Genomic DNA, 19876 nt, shown 5'->3' with positions numbered 1-19876 from the left:
CTTCCCTATCATCTTATGATCATTTCTTTTCTAGCAATAACTCTTATGGAAAGCATGATAGTACCCTTCATGACAAATGGTTCACAGGGAGAGACACAACACCCTTTAATATTGAACCACACGATTATTTGTTAGCTAGTACTCAAATGTTTAGGTGTCAGACTTTTTTGGCTTTGAGAGCAGAGTATGGTCTGTTAGAGTGGAAACAGACACCACCTTTCATCACCTGTGTGCTTCCATAAAAATACTTATGGTGGCACAAAGACCAAGAAAACAAATGTCCACGCACCTTACAATGCCACAAATGCTCAAAATTTGTGGCCATGACAAAATGGTATCAATTTGTGCCCCTACTTAGCAGCAGACATCTGTCTGCTTTATAGCACAAGAGTGCAGGCAGTCTGGAGCTGCCTCTGCTCTCCAGCTGCTCTGGACAGGTGCTTAGGGGGCTTGAGGGTCCTTCTCCTGCACACCTGTGGTGGCCAGAACCAGAGGGGTTACTATCATGAGCAATAAATATATGCTCTTGGAGACATCCAGGCAATTGTTTAGTAGTTAAGATTAGCTAATGCAAAGCTTGCAAGTTTGCAACCTGCAAGTGGAATTTGTCTGTCACAATTTAACCAAAGTGTTAAATCTAACTGTTTGCACTGATCATGGGCCCCAAAAATAAGCAAACTACAAGATTAGCTGATCTAACAGGTTTTTTAAAGGTCAGCTGTAACACGATCTGACCACCTAATATAATTAGCACATTCCTAGGAATCCAAGGAATAAAAAACCAAGGGCTTGAGCTTGGGCAGGTAATGCTAATTTCAAACCTCAAAGTAATGTGGTGTAATTTGCTTATTGGGTGAACCCGAGTTCGGGTGGTAACCTTTCATGATAATTTCTAACACCTTTTGATCCCATAGGGTAACAGCTATAGGGCAAGATTGTGAGTGACTCTAAAACCAACAGATTAGCATAAAATAAGGCATAAAGGATTGTGCATGTCAAGTGACCAGTTAGAAGGACAGGACAGAAGGACCATTGCTGTACCAAGCCAGACTCCCTGTGTGAGTTAGGACCGGATCCTGACCAAGGGATCTTCCCGGTGACCCCTCGGACAGCGTTGATCGGGGCCACCTGACTTCGCTGGAACAACTTGGCACACACCTGGCATAGAGGGACTGCAGATAAATTGCCAACCCCATGTGAGAACTCTTTGTCATTCTGTCTATCTGCTGTTATCATTCACTATTAGCTCTTTATTACTGTACTATCTTTTTGTTGCATTAACCTTTCTGTTAACTGTTGTATGCTAAACTATAAGTAAATTTGCCTTTAATTCACTCCCGACTCACCTCCTCAATCCCGAACCCAGCAGCCTAATGGCTGATACACTCACAATGCCTAGCCAGCCTGTGACATACACCCCAGGATTCCCACACAGCTCAGACTCCTCAAGCCTCTAGAGAACCTGCTTGGCTTACCCCTCTTTCAGAGATGTGTCCGTGGGCAATCTTGGGACATGTCTCCATAAGCCAGAAAAGCTGGGGTTTCTCCACTTACAGAGACGTGCCCCCAGAATCTCTGTGGTGCATCTCTCTAAGTGTGGAAACCTTGACTTTGCCCACTTCTGGAGATATGCCCTGGAAGTTCTGGGGCATGTCTTTGTAAGAGAGGAAAGATGGGCAGGTGTTCCTAGGGCTCACAGTGCCCGCTCCTGTGAGGAAATTCCTGGGCCCCTCAAGCTCTGGGAAGACACATCACCCCTTGTCCTGAAGCATCAATGGGCAAGACAGTAAGTGACCTGTGTTTCAGCCAGTGAAGTGGATCAGCTATGCTGGGACACATCTCAGCACAACTGATCCACTTCATTTGGCAATGTCTATATCTAGCCCTAGAGAGACACTAGAGCCAAATGCTCCTGTTAAGTTATCTGTAGATAAAAGCAGATCCAAAAATCCTCTCTAAGGAGCCCAGCTATTACAAAGGGATATAGAATTACATTGATTTAGTGTGAACTACACAAGGAAATAATTTGGTTTTCTTCCTTCTGACATGCAGTGTGTAGAAAAGTGGATGTCTTTTAAGCCTGTCATGTTAAAGATCACAGGGCTAGTCTCACCTCTGTCTGAAAGATCGGCCTCTTACGTATTATGGCTGCACTGTGTGAGAGAAAGAGCAACAGCAGAGATAGGCAGGGCACACTGCGGTGGTGGCAGCAGCAACAATGGGGGACTGTTTTTGAGTCCCCAGCATAGATAGGACTCCTGCACACATCCCCAGAACCTTCCCCTGTCCAACGTTTTCCCCACTTCCTCATCCCTACCCCTACTGCTGTCCCGCAAGGTTTGTCTCTGACTGAGCTGTTGTTTAATTTTGATTAATGTGCTACTTAGGTATTCATAAATCTAAATACATGAAAATGGCAAGTACATCTCCACTGTCACTAACTCTCACAATGTTATAATGAATATTTCATATTTTCTCAACACCGGAAGGACATATCAGAGGCCTTGGTATTAGTGCCTGCATCTTGTAGATACCCTCCATTATATAAATATCAGAACTCTATGTTGCTGCTGTAAATGTGTAACTAAATAACAGACAAGAATCCTTGGGTGAATTTAATATCTTTTATTAGACCAACCCAAATGGTTGGAGAATAGTTATTAAGCAAGCTTTTGGGTTCAAAAACCCTTCGTCAGGCTAAGGAAGCGGCAGCAGTTGGTGTGTGCTCTTCCTGGATGGAATGAAAAGTAAAGAAGCCAGAGGCTGGGCTGGGCTGGGCTGGGCTGGGCTGGGCTGGGCTGGGCTGGGCTGGGGAGTCAGTCGCCAGGCAGATTGCAATGTATCAAAAATCCAATGTCTATGTTTAGTCCATGATCTCTAGTATCCAGCAGGTTGATGAAATGGAGCTCATAGGCTCATCTCTGCAAAGTGTTGTGTAAATTTCCCTTGAGGATCAGGTCTGAGAGATTGGAGAGAGAGTGGCCCTCCTGTGAGAAATGTGGCCCCACCAGTAATTGAGTGTTTCTGTCTTTGATGGCTTTCCGGTGTGCGTTCATTCTGGTGCGCAGATATTGTCTGGTCTCTCCTACATATCTTCCATCAGGGCATTTGGTGCACTGGATGAGATATATTACATTTCTGGAGGTGCAGCTGTAAGATCCTGGGATGCTGATGACTCTGTTGTGGGGTGTAGTAATAGTGGGGGTGGTGGAGATGTGTTGGCAGGTTTTGCATTTCTTGTCATGGCACGGTCTGGATCCTTTTGGTGCGTTCTGGGGTTGAGGAAGTTTGCTTCTGGTGATGAGGTTGGCGAGGTTCGGTGCTTGTCTGAAGGCTAGGATGGGTGGCTCTGGGAAGATCTTTTTAAGAATAGGGTCTTTTTCTAATATGGGTTGCAATTTTTTGAGGATTTTCCGTACAGGTTCAAGCGATGGGTGATAGGTCATAACCAGCGGTGTGCTATTTGTGGGTGTTTTTCTTCTGTACTGCAGCAGTTCTTCACGTGGTATCCAGGTGGCTCTTTCAAACGTGCGATCTACCTCTCTGGAGGAGTGTCCTTGCTGGGTGAAAGCCTTTTTAAGATTGGTGAGGTGGCAATCCCGGGTGTTCTCTTCAGTACAGATGCGGTGGTATCTGAGGGCTTGGCTGTATATCACAGCTTTTTTGGTGTGTTTTGGGTGATTGCTGGTTCTGTGCAGATATGTATGTTGGTCTGTGGGTTTCTTGTATACTGTGGTCTGTATTTTACCCTTCTGGATACTGATCATTATGTCTAAAAAGGGGATGTTGGTGCTGGAGTATTCTAAAGAAAGGCAGATGGAGTGGTGGTGACTGTTGAATTTCTGGTGGAATTAAATCAGAGATTGCAGGTTCTCACTCCAAATGAAGATGTCATCGATGTATCTTAGGTATAGTAAGGGTTTGATGGTGCAGCTCTTGAGGAAGTCTTCTTCCAGGTGGCTTATAAAAAGGTTGGCATACTGTGGGGCCATTTTAGTGCCCATAGCTGTTCCCATCATCTGGAGGAAGTGTTGATTATTATAAGTGAAATTGTTGTGTGTGAGGATGAAGTGTATAATTGAGTTCCACCAGAAATTCAACAGTCACCACCCCTCCATCCGACTTTCTTTAGAATACTCCAACACCAACATCTCCTTTTTAGACACAATGATCAGTATCCAGAAGGGTAAAATACAGACCACAGTATACAAGAAACCCACAGACCAACATACATATCTGCACAGAACCAGCAATCACCCGAAACACACCAAAAAAGCTGTGATATACAGCCAAGCCCTCAGATACCACCGCATCTGTACTGAAGAGAACACCCGGGATCGCCACCTCACCAATCTTAAAAAGGCTTTCACCCAGCAAGGACACTCCTCCAGAGAGGTAGATCGCACGTTTGAAAGAGCCACCTGGATACCACGTGAAGAACTGCTGCAGTACAGAAGAAAAACACCCACAAATAGCACACCGCTGGTTATGACCTATCACCCATCGCTTGAACCTGTACGGAAAATCCTCAAAAAATTGCAACCCATATTAGAAAAAGACCCTATTCTTAAAAAGATCTTCCCAGAGCCACCCATCCTAGCCTTCAGACAAGCACCGAACCTCGCCAACCTCATCACTAGAAGCAAACTTCCTCAACCCCAGAACGCACCAAAAGGATCCAGACCGTGCCATGACAAGAAATGCAAAACCTGCCAACACATCTCCACCACCCCCACTATTACTACACCCCACAACAGAGCCATCAGCATCCCAGGATCTTACAGCTGCACCTCCAGAAATGTAATATATCTCATCCAGTGCACCAAATGCCCTGATGGAAGATATGTAGGAGAGACCAGACAACAACTGCGCACCAGAATGAACGCACACCGGAAAGCCATCAAAGACAGAAACGCTCAATTACTGGTGGGGGCACATTTCTCACAGGAGGGCCACTCTCTCTCCAATCTCTCAGACCTGATCCTCAAGGGAAACTTACACAACACTTCCCAGAGACGAGCCTATGAGCTCCATTTCATCAACCTGCTGGATACTAGAGATCATGGACTAAACATAGACATTGGATTTTTGATACATTATAATTTGCCTGGCAACTGACTCCCCAGCCCAGCCCAGCCCCTGGCTTCTTTACTTTTCATTCCATCCAGGAAGAGCGCGCACCAACTGCTGAAACTTCCTTAGCCTGACGAAGGGTTTTTTAAACTGAAAGCTTGCTTAATAACTATTCTCCAACCATTTGGGTTGGTCTAATAAAAGATATCAAATTCACCCAAGGAATTGTCTGCCTATATCCTTAGACCAACACGGCTACAACCTAAACCCCTGTAACTAAATAACAGAAATTCTTGGTTAAGTTTCAGAAGTGTACCTAAAGCAGTAGGCCCCAAAATCCTGTTTCTGAGTGACTGTAAAATGAACCATTGCAGACTTGACACCAAGCCAAGGAAAGAAGGTAATTAATATATCCATTAGAGAACTAGTTCAATCCAGTTCCAAGAGTTTCAGTGAAACAAATATATTCAAATATATCCAACCAAAGTGTAGAAAGATCCATATCAGCAATTATTATATAACAGTGATTGTATACCTGAGGAGGTTGGGAAATGTATTGGTTGGCACATTGCTTGGCACATTTATTTTCCTTCTACAGGAAACACTTCTACAGTGTTTCATCTCCTTTGCTCTCATCACTTGCTCCTCCCTTTTACAACTCTTGCCCATCATCTCACCTCTCCTCTGATTGCTATCATCTCTACTCCTCTCCCCACCCCCCGCCATTCATCCCACCCCAACTATATCATTGTTCTACACCCTCATTATCACTCCTTTCCTTTTTGAAACTTACATTTCCAAATTGAGGCCTCCCAGTTGCCAGGTTCTGGCTGAATGTGGTATGATCGGATGAACGTTGGACTCACAGTACTGATGCAAACATCAAATTCTTCCACTTCTGCTCTAAGACAATCAAAGAACCCCTGAGCAGCATGCTTAGAAGCAGCATCTAAAATAAAAACAGGAGAGAGTGACTTATAAAATACAAAAAAAATATTTTGTCCAGTCCTTCATGCTCCTTCTTTGCATCTCAGCCTAAACATGGTACAGATTTCCGGAGAGAGAAAAGGAACCCACAGCTACCAGTATAACATAAATTCTTTAGCTGGGGACAGGCAAAGTGGCAGATCATGTAGAGACTGTTACAAAAGTCCCTAGCTAAGGCTGAGTTTAGCATTGCACTTAAAGCTGCATTGCAACATATGAAGAATTCAGTATTTCCTTCACATAATTAATGGGTCTTACTCTATAGCTGCATCCACACAAGGCACTGAGTATATAGTTATTACTGTGCAGTCACTTAGTACTTGCATATACATGTCATAAATTACAGAGCAGTAACCATAATTACTGCACAGTATCATTGGTGAACAGTTCTTAGGTGATGCTAACTGCTTAGTAGCTTGTTACTACTGTGCAGTAGCGTCACGTCACACTTTCTGCCACACAACACTACTATACAGTAAGGATGTGTGAAATGCCTGGGTTTCATTTTGCTTTTGGATTTGGCGTTTTGGAGGGACAGTGTTTCACTTTGGTGTTTCATAGGGCTCTCCAAAATGGCTGTGTTTCATTTCATTTTGGATTTGGTGTTTCAGAGGGACAGTGATTAATTTCGGTGTTTCGAATCACTGTCCCATTTCATTTTGGCCGAAACTGTTTCGGAGAAGTTTCGGAATTTCGACAGTATTTTGGTTTCAGCCATAGGCTATAATGGGTGTAACCCAGGTGGTGGCCCCATAGTTGCCACCCCTGCCCAATATCAGGGATGGTGTGGTGAGAGTGGGGCAGGGCTTCCGGCCAGCACCAATTTACTTTCCAGCTGGCCCCTGCTCCCCACAGAGCAGCCCATGGTCCCAAGAGGGGCTAACACTTAACTGATTTAACTATTTACACTTTATTTACAAAACAAGAATAATAGGAAAGGTTATTTATAAGTGAACTTAAATGGCATAACCAGAATCACAAAACAAACCAGCATGTATTAGTCAACCCTTGACTCAAGAACCCCAGGTAGGGTAACTGGCAGCTTTCAGCCACTGCAGAGATTCTACCACAAGGAAGCAGGGTGCTCACTCCCAGCAGCTCCAAAAGGCTTCCCAATAAGCGACAGACTGCAACAGGTTAAGCTCTTCTGGTCTGCAGCAATCAAATTGTATCAAACCCCAACTCCCCAAAGAGGCTGAAGGACAACCCTCTGTGGCAACCAAAAAAGCAAGCAACAAGTTAGTAGGCTCCTGCAGCAATCAGCATGACCCAAACACAAAGCTCAGGGACTCCATCCGATGACAATCAGCTGCAGAATAAGGGACAGGACTGAGTCCCCTCTGGGGCAGTCAGTGGCAGAGGGTCAGCAGCATGGGCAGCTCCCAGGAGTCGTTACTCTAAATCCCTTCTCCAGAGGACTGGCTGGGCACCCCACATGCCTCGCAGCTTGCCAATCCCGCTCCGAGCGCCGGCCTGTGCCCCGAGCTCATGGGGACCCTCGTCCTGGTGCTCTGCTGCTCCTCAGGATCCCAATGCCTTGCCTGCTGCTGTCCCACTTCCCCAGGGAAGGTAAGGGGTTTCCTCAACTCACTGGCCCAGCTCCCCGCTCCAGATAAAGATGCTGCCTGCACTCCTGGCCGCTGCCTCTTCTCCGCGGTGGAGTGGGGGGCCAACTGCCACCCCTAGCCTCCGGGATGCCTGGCACATCCAGCACACTGCAATGGGGCCTGGGGGGACCAGCTCTCTGCCCCAAGTCCTGTCCACTGAGGCAGAGAGAGAGAGCTCTCTGCTGCAGGGCTGCAGGCACAGCTGACTGCCCTGCCTTCTTCTCCCAGGGCCTTGGAGGCTCTTCAGAGGGGCCTCTCTGTTGCCTCTGCTGGGTCATCTCACCCCAGCTCTTCTTAGGCCTCCTGTGTCATTCCCCAGAGTCACTGCCAGCAGCCCCCACGTGCCAGTTCGGCTGCTGCTTTTATCCCCTCTGCAAGTCCCTCCCTGGCTTGCAAACCAGCCAACCAGGGCTCAGGGTGGCTGGCCACTCCAGCCATCCCCCTTCCATGCAAATGACGGGACTGAAAACCCCTTCTTTCGATTGGCTTCTCCTTTTCCACAGGGAAGGGCTCCCCTGGTCCACCCTTGGGGTTGCTCAGAGTTCACCAGTACTGTTTCTAGCCCAGGGTAAGTTTCTCAAGCCAGTTTGCAGGGGTTTAGGCTGTAGCCGTGTTGGTCTAAGGATATAGGCAGACAAGGTTCCTTGGGTGAATTTGATATCTTTTATTAGACCAACCCAAATGGTTGGAGAATAGTTATTAAGCAAGCTTTCGGGTTCAAAAACCCTTCGTCAGGCTAAGGACGCTGCAGCAGTTGCTGCGTGCTCTTCCTGGATGGAATGAAAAGTAAAGAAGCCAGGGGATGGGCTGGGCTGGGCTGGGGAGTCAGTTGCCAGGCAGAAAATATATGTCGCTGTTGAGTCTGGCTTCTTTCTTTTTCATGTTGTACAGTTTGGTGAGCCCACACTGGCAGTCTGTTACATGGGGAATCACAAAACCACCTATATCTTTGTCATTTCTTGCCTGATTCAGATTAAACATGCAGGAATGCTAGCCCCTTTTGAACCATAAAGTCTGCCAGCTTTCAAGGAGATAGGTGCAGAGGTTCCTGGGAAACTGCACCTCAAACTGCTGACAAACAAATCTCATGACATGTGTGACTTTGTGTGTGTGTTAAGGTGCTGTGGGGTGAAAACTGCAGGGATGGTAGCCCCTTCTGAGGCCTTGAAGTGTGCCAGGTTTCAAGGAAAAAGGTGCAGGGGTTTCTGGGAAACTGCACCACAAACTGCTGACAAGCAAAACTCATGACATGTGTGACTTCATGTGTGTAAGATACAGCTGGGTGAAAACTGCAGGGATTGTAGCCCCCGTTCTCACCCTCACAACTCCACTGCAACCAGTAAGGCTCAGGACTCTCAAAGATCTTACAGGTCTGGGCTTTCCCCAACCAAGACTGGGTGGTGTCTGAAGGTTATCAGGTGCCTCCTGCTCCTACTCGCCTTTCACCAAGGAGGTTCACAGTCTTGGCATTTCCTGGGGCTGCTGCACCACCAGCAGTCCCACCCAGGCCTCCCTACCCTGGCAGGGTACAGTTTTAGGTCACACCCAGGATGATATAGGGCCTCCTTTCCCCCATATAGCCATAGCCCTTATAACTCCAAGTTCTTCCTTGTACAGGAGCTCAGCAGGGAGATGTTCTTCCCCTGCTGCCTGGTGAGAAACTAAACTGCCACCTCCAGCTCTGAGAGTGGGACCCTTAATGGCCACCCTCATTAGCACCTGTCCTGCCACATACACAGCCCCTCATGCAGGCATGAGGGAGGCCTGCCAGGTTTCAGGCAGAGTGGTGCAGAGGTTTCTGTGAAACTGCACCTCAAACTGCTGAAAGCAAAACTCATGTAACTTGTGTGTGTTAAGGGGTGTAAGTTGTAGCCGTGTTGATGTCAGGCTGCAGAAGCATCTAATTGGTGGGGGGGAGTGCTCTTACTGGATGGAAGGAATAGTAAAGAAGCCAGAGGCTAGCATGCAACGCAGGCAAGAAAGCCAGTCCGTGAAAATGTAAATTGAGGCATCAGGGCATGGGAGACAAGGTGAGGGTGGGGGGCAGAGGGGATGTAGCAAGTAAAAGTGAAGAGGTATCTGCTGCAACCTGGGGAGTCAGATGTCAGGCAGGTTGTAGTGTGTCATAAATCCAATGTCTATATTGAGTCCATGAGTTTCTGTATCTAGGAGGTTGATGAAGTGAAGTTTATAGGCCTGTCTATGAAAAGTGGTTTGTAAATTCAAACAAGCACTGAACCTTGCTAACCTCATCACCAGAAGCCAACTTCCTACTGCCCAAAGCACACAAAATGGATCCAGAGCATGCCATGACAAGAAATGCAAAACCTGCCAACATATCTCCAGTACCCCCACAAACTGCACCAGAATCTATCAAAGACAAAAATACCCAACTACCTGTGGGGGAACATTTCTCACAAGAAAACCACTCTGTCTCCAGTCTCTCAGTCCTGATCCTCAAAGGGAATCTACAAACCACTTTTCACAGATGGGCCTATGAACTTCACTTCCTCAACCTCCTAAATACAGAAACTCGTGAACTCAATATAGACATTGGATTTATGACACACTACAACCTGCCTGACATCTGACTCCCCAGGTTGCAGCAGATACCTCTCCACTTTTACCTGCTGCATTCCCCCTCCCCCCCCCCCCCGCCCCTCCACTTTGTCTCTCACCCCCTGATGCCTCAATTTATATTTTCACTGACTGGCTTTCTTGCCTGCACTGCATGCCAGCTTCTCACTTCTTTACTATTCCTTCCATCCAGAAACAGCACACATACACCAACTAGATGCTTCCTCAGCCTGACAAAGGTTTTAAGCCTGAGAGCCCATGCCTCGCAGATGGCATCCCAGGCAGCTAAGCTCACCTGGAGCCTCACAACTCCACTGCAACCAGCAAGCCTCAGGCCTCTCAAAGATCTTACAGGTCTGGGCTTTCCCCATTCAGGACTGCATGCATGTGGTAGCTGGAGGTTATAAGGTGCCTCCTACCCCCATTCCACAGGGGGAGAGTTTCAGTTCTGGCATTTCTGGCTGCCACACCACCGGCAGTCCCACCAGGCCTCCCAACCCTGGCAGGGTGCAGCTTTAGGTCATGCCCAGGACCCGGGGCCTCCTCTTTCCCCATAGCCCCTGTCCATACCTCCAAGTTTGTCCTGGCATGGGAACTCAGAAGGGACATGTTCTTCCCCGATGGCTGATGATGCAGTGAGTGCCACTTACAGCTCATTAAATGGTTTTAAAAAATAAAGAAATAGGTATGGATGGAGTGAGGCACTCACTCCATCTGTATTTCGAGCTTGGAGAACCCCAGCAGTGGGAGGTTCACCTTCAGGAACACAAGCTGCTCCACAAAACCAGGATACAAGCAGGTGCGGTGGGGTCTCAAACATCCCCAGCATTGCTGAACACCCTCTTGCTTGGAACACTGGTCAGTGGACAGGACAGGTGTTCCCAGGGAACCGTAGCCAGATCCTGCCACATCTGGCTGCAGGTGGCCCAATAGACCAAGGGCTCACAGTCCAGTGGCTCCACATCATCACTGAGTTCAGTAGCTACCAAGGCCTCGACACTACCTGCCCAATGCTGGGGTCTGGTGCATCTGGACCCCACCACTGAAGCCATGCCCTTGGCCCACATTGGCAGTGCCTGTCATGGAGGAGACTGGCTGCTGCTGGGAGTGCTGGCATGAGAAAGTGGATCCCCCTCTTCCACATCCCTCACCTGTGCCCCTCTGTCTCCTGGACTCTGTTCACCAGCACCTCCATCCAGTGATCCAGGGTTTTGTTGGCTCATATGCTCCCCTTCACCCTCAGGTTGCACATGGCTGCCGGCACGTGTACTGTACTGGACTGCAACGGATCCAGCCATTTCTTGATGCCATCCCCCAGCTGCTTCACCAGCACTTGCACCTCTGGTGAGGAGGAGGAACACTGATCCCCTAGAACTTCTCCATTTGATTCTCAAGTTCCCTCACTATGGGGATCACCTGTCTAAGGAGGGCATCACCAGCACTGATGGTCTCAGTGACCCCAAGGAATGGCTTGAGGACCACCAAGATCTGGGAGATGGTATTTCACCCCACTTTAAGCGGGCCACTAATCCAAATCTCCTTGAGCGAGGCCATCTCATGGATGGCCTTCTCTTGCTCCACCAGCCTTTCCAGCATGAGGTATGTGGAGTTCCACTGAGTATCCACATCCTGGATGATTTTGTATTTCGGGATGCTCAGCTCTGCCTGTTTGTCCTGAAGTATCTTGCCCCCCTTGATGCTGCAGTGAATGTAACCAGCCATCTTCCTGCACTTTGAAATGAGCTGGCCGGTTGTGATGGGACTGTCACCAGAAGCCCAGTCCCCCTCCAAGTTGTCCCTAACTATGAGGTGGAACTTGTGTGCCACACAGCGGATGCCAACTAATTTGGCATCACAGACAGCCTTGACCATGTTGGCCCCATTGTTGGTGACCATGAACCTATAGTTGATCTCACTCAACCCAACAAGCCAGTCCTGCACCATGCACTTCATGGCCCCCATGATCTCCATTGCCATGTGGGACTCATCCATCACCTCAGCTTGAAGAAGAGCCTACCAATGGCCTAACTGATGGCACCAGTGCCCTGCGAAGGAGAGGCAGGCATGATCTCCACCCCGGCTGCTCCAGATGTCCGAGGTGAAGTGCAAGGCCACCTGCGGACCTGCCTTGCACAGCTCCTCCCTCAAGTACTCCCTGCATGCCTCATAAAGGGAGGGCACCACCATCCTGCTGAAGGCGGTGCATACAGGCACTTGGTAGGATGGGGCCATGAGTGCCATGAGCTGCCTGAACCCTGGCTGCTCAACTAGGGAGAAGAGCTGTCCATCCAGAGCAAGCATCTCCCCAATGCTCTTGGTGATCTTACTTGCTTTTGCAATGTATCCCAGTGTGTGCCCACCTTTCCCCCACTGTTCCAGGGTGGCCTGCTTCTGCTTCGGGGGGACAGAGGCTCTGGAGCAAGATGGGGACTTCTTTTTGGGCATGCTCCCACTGATGCCATGCAGAGAAGTAGCAAGGGCAAGGGGGTGGTGACTGTAGAGATGTATCAGCATCCCCATGGTGCTGTAGTCTTTCCCCTCCTTGTCCTGGCTGGTCTTACATTGGCAATGCAGGCAGATAGCATACCTGGGATCATCTGCCAGCTCAAAATGATCCCACACCACACTATCCCCTCACTTCTGGGGTATGGGTGTGGATCCTGCCTGATCCCCCTCCTCAGAGGCAGGAGGAATGGACTCAGCTGAACCACTTGCCTCCACAGCCTCTACCTCAACTTCCTCCTTCAAACTGCCTTTCGGGGAAGGAGACCTGGTTCTAGGGGAACTTGGAGTGAAGTGGAGCACAAACTCAGATTCCTCCTTGGTCCCCAGTATCTCTTTTGGTAGGGTACTCAGGTCCCCTACTTCCAGATCCAGATCCTCCTCTGGCACTGGAAGGCTCAGGCTGGGAACTGAAATGGGGGTGGAGGAGACTGTCATGCTGGTGCTGTTTGTCATGCTGGTGGTGCTGCGGGTTATTATTATTGCTGGTGTTATTGGAGGGGGTGCAGATTAAGGCACTGATCCCACCTCCTTGCTGCCACCAGCACCAGAAGCTTCATGCCTGCTAGTGCATCTAAGCTGGGGGGAGGAGGGAGGAATTTACAGCTCTCCCTCTTCCCCCTCTCCCTCCCCAGCCAGAAGACCTGACACCTGCTTTCCCAGCACACTTCATATTTTGTGTGCTGGAAAAAAATGTTTGTCTGTGTGAGTGTGTGTGAAATATATGTATGTGCATTGAGTGCTTTCCCAGCAAAGCACCTCTTTATTTTTGTTTGTGGGAGAAAAATAAGAAGAACAAATAACAGGATTTTTGGGGAAGAGTAGGCAAGGGTAAATAGGAAATAATTAATGGCAATGGCTACAACTTGGTAGCAAGGCACTACCAAACTGCAAGCCAAGCTTACAGATGCTGCTCTCTGCTGCTGCTCCAGGCACTCACAGATGCAGCTGCAAAATGGCATAGAGCAATTCACAAACAGTCTTTTATGGTGCTTCTCTGTCCCTCTCCCAGAGGACTGGGATTGGAAGGGACTTCAGGGACAGATCAGTGTCACTGGCCAGCTACAGATGTTAATATCAGAGCAGTCCTTCCCCTCCCACCCCTTCCCCTCCCTCTTAGTTTCTCTTTTCCTGCAAACCCACCTCTGAAACAGCTCTGAAACAGCTCAAAACAGATCCAAAACAGCTCTGAAACATCTGAAACATTTCAGAAACATCCGAATCATTTCAGAAAATTTCTGAAACATTTCAGATGCCCTGTTTCATTTCAGAGCTGTTTCAGAGCCTTGCATTTTATTTTGCATTTGGTGTTTTGACCATCAAAACATCCGAATCCAAAATGAAACGACCACCAAGATTTTGCACAGCCCTAGTGCACAATAGCAACAAGTTACTGCACAATCAGCATCTTGTCTAAACACGGCCTGTAGGTATGTCTGCTCTATGGCAGCAGCATAACCTGGCAGGGATACTCCCAATCCTGCCCCGCTCACAAACTGCAAACCCAGAAATGTGCTGGTGAAGTTTCTTGGAGGACATCCCTCTGAAGCCTCTCTCATGATCTCTATTTCCAGCATGCTCAAGATTAGATGCTTCGGAAGGTCCCTGGAACAGACTGACAGATGTATTTCTGGATTTGGAGCATAAAAGCAAGAGCAAGTGAGTGAGGTTATTTGCTAATTTTAAAATAGATACATTTCCAGTCAAGCCAACTGATTTCATACCCTGCCTCTGGTTTTTTCCTATAAATCAGTTTCTTGGTGTGACTGTGTGTTGATGATGACAACAGTTCCTTCTGACAATTCAGAGGAAAAGTGTAACAGTAAACTAGCTACTCTTTTGCAGCTTAGCCCAGATATAGCATATAGATGATTTTTTCAGCCCAACTTAAAACATGTAATGATTTAATATAGTCATCTTATAACTATAGTACACACTTTAGGATATACATTTTAACTTGTAATAAAAACTTACAAGCTGCACGAAATGGGATTCCTATTTTTCCTTGAATATTATTTACCAGGACAATTTGGCCAGTTCTTCTTGAGATCATGTTAGGAAGAAGGGCTGGGGAAAAAGGAAAAAGAAACAAATAAAAATGAATTAAGGTGGTCTTATCTATTTAGTTTACCAAAGGGAAGGTTAAAGAGATTATTTGAACAATCTGTTTGAACATACATTGGGAATAAATCTTTGTTAATGGGCTTTCTAATCTAGCAGGCAACTGTATCACAAAATTAACCCCCCCCCACCCCCACCCTTCCTGGCCTGAGTGCCAGGCCAGCTGTACATGGAACCCAAGCAGTGCTAGTGGCCCAACTAGGCTCAGCTCCTCCATATGCAGCTTCCCTTAAGGGCCGATAGTGCGACTCACTGTCCACATGCAGCTGGATGGGCGGCCTGTCCACATCTTCCCACAACACCTCCCTGCTCCCTCAGCCCCCAGCCAGCTCCCCACAGGAGTGTGTCCAGTGTCTAAACACACACACACACACACACACACACACACACACACAAACACACACGAATGTACAGATGCATACACACATGGACACACATAGGTGTGCACACAGGCATGCATACACACGTATACATGCACAGGTGCACACAGGTGCACGCATGCACATACACAGATGCACACATGAAAGAGGGGCACCAGCAGGGCTGGGGAGACTGTAGGGTGGAGTGAGGGGCACCAGCAGGGCCTGGGGGTGCTGTGGAAGGTGTTTAATTTTAATCACAGATCTTGGGGGGTTTATCAGAGAATTTGTGATTTTTTTATCAGAGAATTTGTGGATTTTTTATCAGAGAAAACTAGGATCCCTGCTGATGAGAGATTTCAACTTTCTGGACATCTCCTGGAAAAACAATACAGTCAAACAAAATGTCAAGCTAGTTCTTAACCTGTGTGGCGAACCTGTTCCATAAAGTTGAAGATGCAACTATGAGATCGTATATCTCCGATCTTGTCCTTACAAATAGGTAAGAATTGGTGGAGGACATGAAGGTGATGGGTAACTTGACAGGAAGTGACCATGATATAATATAATTTCAGATTCTGAGACAGGGAAAGCATGAGGTCAATAAAAGTAGTATGCTAAATTTAAAAAAGGCAGATTTCAACCTAATCAAGCAGTTAATAGGCATGGTGCCACAGGAAGACAGACTGAAGGATAAAGGTATCCTGGAGGGCTGGGAGCTACTAACAGCACAGTATTGAAAACTCAACAAGAAACTGTTCCAACATGAAGGAAGCACAGGAAGAATGGCAAGAGGCCAATGTAGCTGTACAGGGTTTCTAAGATGCCTCAAATGCAAAAGGAAAACATACAGGCCACGGACAAATGGACAGGTCACCAATGTAGTGTATCAAGAAATAGCAAGAACCTGCAGGAACAAAATCAGGAAGGCAAGGATAAAGAATGATCTGTACCTGATGATGGAAGCTAATGACCAAGGAAGTTGTGGTTTCACTGTTAAACAGCCAGGGAGAACTCTTAACAGAAGATGCAAAGAAGGTGGGCAACAGCTCAACAGCTACTTTGCCTCAGTCCTCACAAAAAAATTAAAATACAGCCAGACACCTAATAAAAATTACTTGGATAAAGAAAGGGACAAGCTGAGGGATGAGATAAGAACAGACAATCAGGGAGCTTTTGATATGTCTGAATGAATTGAAGTCATCAGGACCTAATGAACTTCATCCCAGGGTACTGAAAGAATTGGCAGGGGTGACCTGGGTTAGGGTCAGAGAGGAAAGCAACAAGGTTGATTCCATGGTGGGGGTCTGCTATAGACCATCAGACCAGGAGGAAATGGTGAATGAAGCTTTTTTCAAACAGCTAGCGGAAGTTTCCCAATCACAGGCCATGGTTCTCGTGGGAGACTTCACTCATTCTGACACCTACGGGGAGGGCAACAGTGCACAGGCAATCCAGGAAGTTTCCAGAGAGTACTGGGGACAACTTCCTGGTACAAGTGCTGGGGCGGACAACTAGGGACCATGCTCTTCTTGACCTGCTGCTTACAAACAGGAATGAATTGGTGGGGGGTGTAGTAGTAGATGGCAACTTGGGCAGCAGTGACCACAAAATGATTGTGAGTTCAGGATCCTAAGGAAAGAGGGGATGGAGAGCAGCAGAGTAAGAACCCTGGACTTCAGAAAAGCAGACTTCAACTACCTCAGGGAACTCATGGGCAGGATTCCCTGGGAAGCCAGGCTGAAGGGGAGAGGAGTCCAGGAGAACTTGCTGTACTTTAATGAAGCCTTACTGAGAATGCAGGAACAAACCATCCTGATATGCAGGAAGACTAGCAAGTATGGCAGAAGACCAGCTTGGCTTAGCAGGGAACGCTTCAGTAAACTAAACCACAAAAAGAAAGCATATAAGTGGAAACTTGGGCAAATAACTAGGGAATAATATAAGAGCATTGCTCAGGCATGCAGGAATGAAGTCAGGAAGGCCATAGCACAGTTGGAGTTGCAGCTAGAAAGGGATGTAAAGGGTAACAATAAGGGTTCCTACAAGTATGTCGGCAGCAAGAGGAGGATCAGGGAAAGTATGAACCCTTTAATAAATGGGGGAGGCAACCTTGTGACAGAGGATGCAGAAAAGGCTGACATGCTCAATGCTTCACAGGCAAAGTCAGCACCCAGACTCCTGCACTGGGCAGCACAGTTTGGGGAGGAGGTGAACAGCCCTCAGTGGTGAGAGAACAGTTTAGAGACTACTTAGAAAAACTGGATGTGTAAAAGTCCATGGGGCCAAATGGGATTCACCCAAGGGTGCTGAGGGAGTTGACTGATGTGATCACAGAGCCATTGGTCATCATCTTTGAAAACTCATGGTGATCAGAAGAGGTCCCGGATGATTGGAAAAGGGCAAACATAGTGCCCATACATAAGAAAGGGAAAAAGGAGGAGTTCCTCCTCTAGGGCACTATAGACAAGTCGTTCCTCACCTCGGTCCCTGGAAAAATCATGGAGCAAATCCTTAAGGAAACAATTTTTAAGTACTTGAAGGAGAGGAAGGTAATTGAAACAGTCAGCATGGATTCACTAGGGGCAGGTTATGCTTGACCAACCTGATTGCCTTCTGTGATGAGATGACTGGCTCTGTGGATATGGGGAAACCGGTGGATGTGATGTACCTTGATTTTAGGAAGGCCTTTGATACAGTCTCCCACAACATTCTCTCAGGCAAACTAAGGATGTATGGGCTGGATGAATGGACTGGAAAGTGGATAGAAAACTGGCTGGAGCACTGGGCTCAGAGAGTAGTAATTAATGGCTCAATGTCCAGTTGGCAGCCGATATCAAGTGGAGTGCCTCAGGGGTCAATCCTGGAGCCAGTTTTGTACAATGTCTTCATCAACAATTTGGAAGGTGGCATAGAGTGCACCCTCAGCAAGACTGCAGATGAAACCAAGCTGGGGGAGTAATAGATAAACTGGAGGGTAGGGCTAGGAGTCAGAGTGACCGTGACAAATTGGAGGATTTCTCCCATGCACTAGTACAGGCTGGGGGCTGACTGACTGGGTAGCAGCTCTGCAGAAATTGACCTGGGGGTTACAGTGGACAAGAAGCTGAATATAAGCCAGCAGTATGCCCTTGTTGCCAAGAAGACTAATGGCACACTGGGCTGCATTGGTAGGTGTGTTGCCAGTAAGTCAAGAGAAGTGATTATTTCCCTCTATTCAGCACTGGTGAGGCCACATCTGGAGTACTGTGTTCAGTCTTGGGCCCCCCAATACAGAAAAGATGTGGACAAATTGGAGAGAGTCCAGCAGAGGGCAACAAAAATGGTGAGGGGGCTGGGAGACATGACTTATGAGGAAATACGGAGGGAACTGGCTTATTTAGTCTAGAGAAGAGGAGACTGAGAGGGGACTTAATAGCAGCCTTTAAGTACCTGAAGGAGGTTTTCAAAAGAGTATGGAGCCAGACTGTTCTCAGTGGTGGCAGATAACAGAACAAGTAGCAACTGTCTCAAGTTGCAGCAAGGGAAGTTTAGGTTAGATATCTGGAAGATGTTTCTGACTAAGAGGGTAGTAAAACACTGGAACAGGTTACCCAAAGAGATGGTGGAAGCTCCATCCTTGGAGGTTTTCAAAACCCAGCTAGACAAAACTTTGAAGTCATGGGAGATGAGCAAGGTACCAGAGAACTGGAAAAGGGCCAAGGTAATACCAGTCCTTAAAAAAGGCAAAAGAGAAGACCTGGGGACCTACATTCTGGTTAGTCTTACCTCAGTACCTAGGAAGTTACTGGAGTATATCCTAAGGAAGTCCATTTACAAGCATCTGGAGAAGGAAGGGTTGATCACAAGCATCCAGTATATATTTACAAGAACAAAGCATATCAGACAAACATGATCTCCTTCTTTGACAGAATAACTACTTGGGTGGATGAAGAGAATGCAGTGGATATAGTAGTATATATCGGAACTTCAGCAAGGCTTTTGACGATCTAGTATGACCTCATAAATGAATTGGAGAAATGTGGGCTGGACAAAACTACTGTTTTGCCCAGTAGCCACAAGCAAAGGTTAATTGTTGACAGATCCATGTAAGAATGGCAGGTTTAACATGGAATCCTTCAGGGGTCTGTCCTGGACTCCATGCTGTTCAATGTGTTCATTAATTATTTGGATGCTGGCATAGAAAGATTCTTGAGCAAGTTTGCAAATCACACAAAACTAGGAAGGATTGCAAACATACTGGAGGATGAGACCGCAAGTCAGAAAGATCTCAACAGATTGGAAAGCTGGGCTGGAGCTAACAGGATATATTCAATACTGACAAGTGTAAGATGCTAGACGTTGGGAAAAATAATCATAAATGCAAATGCAAAATGGGTGATGGCAATGATATGGATAAATATCTGGGGGTCTCAATAGATCACAGACCCAACATGAGTTTGCAATATGAACCAGCTACACAAATGGCAAATGTGGTTTTGGGATGCATCAGTAGAAGCACTGGGTACATGACAGGGGAGGTGATAGTGCCTCTCTACTTGACACTGGTTAGGCCTCACCTAAAGCATTGTGTGGAGTTTTGGACTCCACATTTGAAAAAGGATATGGAGAAGTTAGAGAGGGTCCAGAGGCAGAAGACAAAGATGATGA

The 19876-nt window shown here is 47.2% G+C and overlaps 1 protein-coding gene and 1 long non-coding RNA gene across 2 annotated transcripts in view; one reads left to right on the top strand and one right to left on the bottom strand.

Moving 5' to 3' along the window:
* Positions 1 to 15722, top strand: part of LOC132252132 (uncharacterized) — a 38291-nt gene extending 22569 nt beyond the window's left edge. The window contains exons 2-3 of the long non-coding RNA XR_009463913.1: positions 14321 to 14405; positions 15555 to 15722. This is a non-coding gene — a long non-coding RNA (uncharacterized LOC132252132). The remainder of the gene's footprint in view (positions 1 to 14320; positions 14406 to 15554) is intronic.
* Positions 1 to 19876, bottom strand: part of DHRS7C (dehydrogenase/reductase 7C) — a 43752-nt gene that overhangs the window by 2565 nt on the left and 21311 nt on the right. The window contains exons 5-6 of the mRNA XM_006275553.3: positions 14721 to 14813; positions 5867 to 6022 (exon numbers count right to left, since the gene is read on the bottom strand). Of these exons, the coding sequence (XP_006275615.1) occupies positions 5867 to 6022; positions 14721 to 14813 (249 nt within the window). The remainder of the gene's footprint in view (positions 1 to 5866; positions 6023 to 14720; positions 14814 to 19876) is intronic.

The sequence above is a fragment of the Alligator mississippiensis genome, chromosome 8, assembly GCF_030867095.1.
Source record: "Alligator mississippiensis isolate rAllMis1 chromosome 8, rAllMis1, whole genome shotgun sequence".
Lineage (NCBI taxonomy): Eukaryota > Metazoa > Chordata > Crocodylia > Alligatoridae > Alligator > Alligator mississippiensis.
The sequence above is the reverse complement of the archived record's forward strand: the minus strand, read 5'-3'. Positions and strand labels throughout refer to the sequence as shown.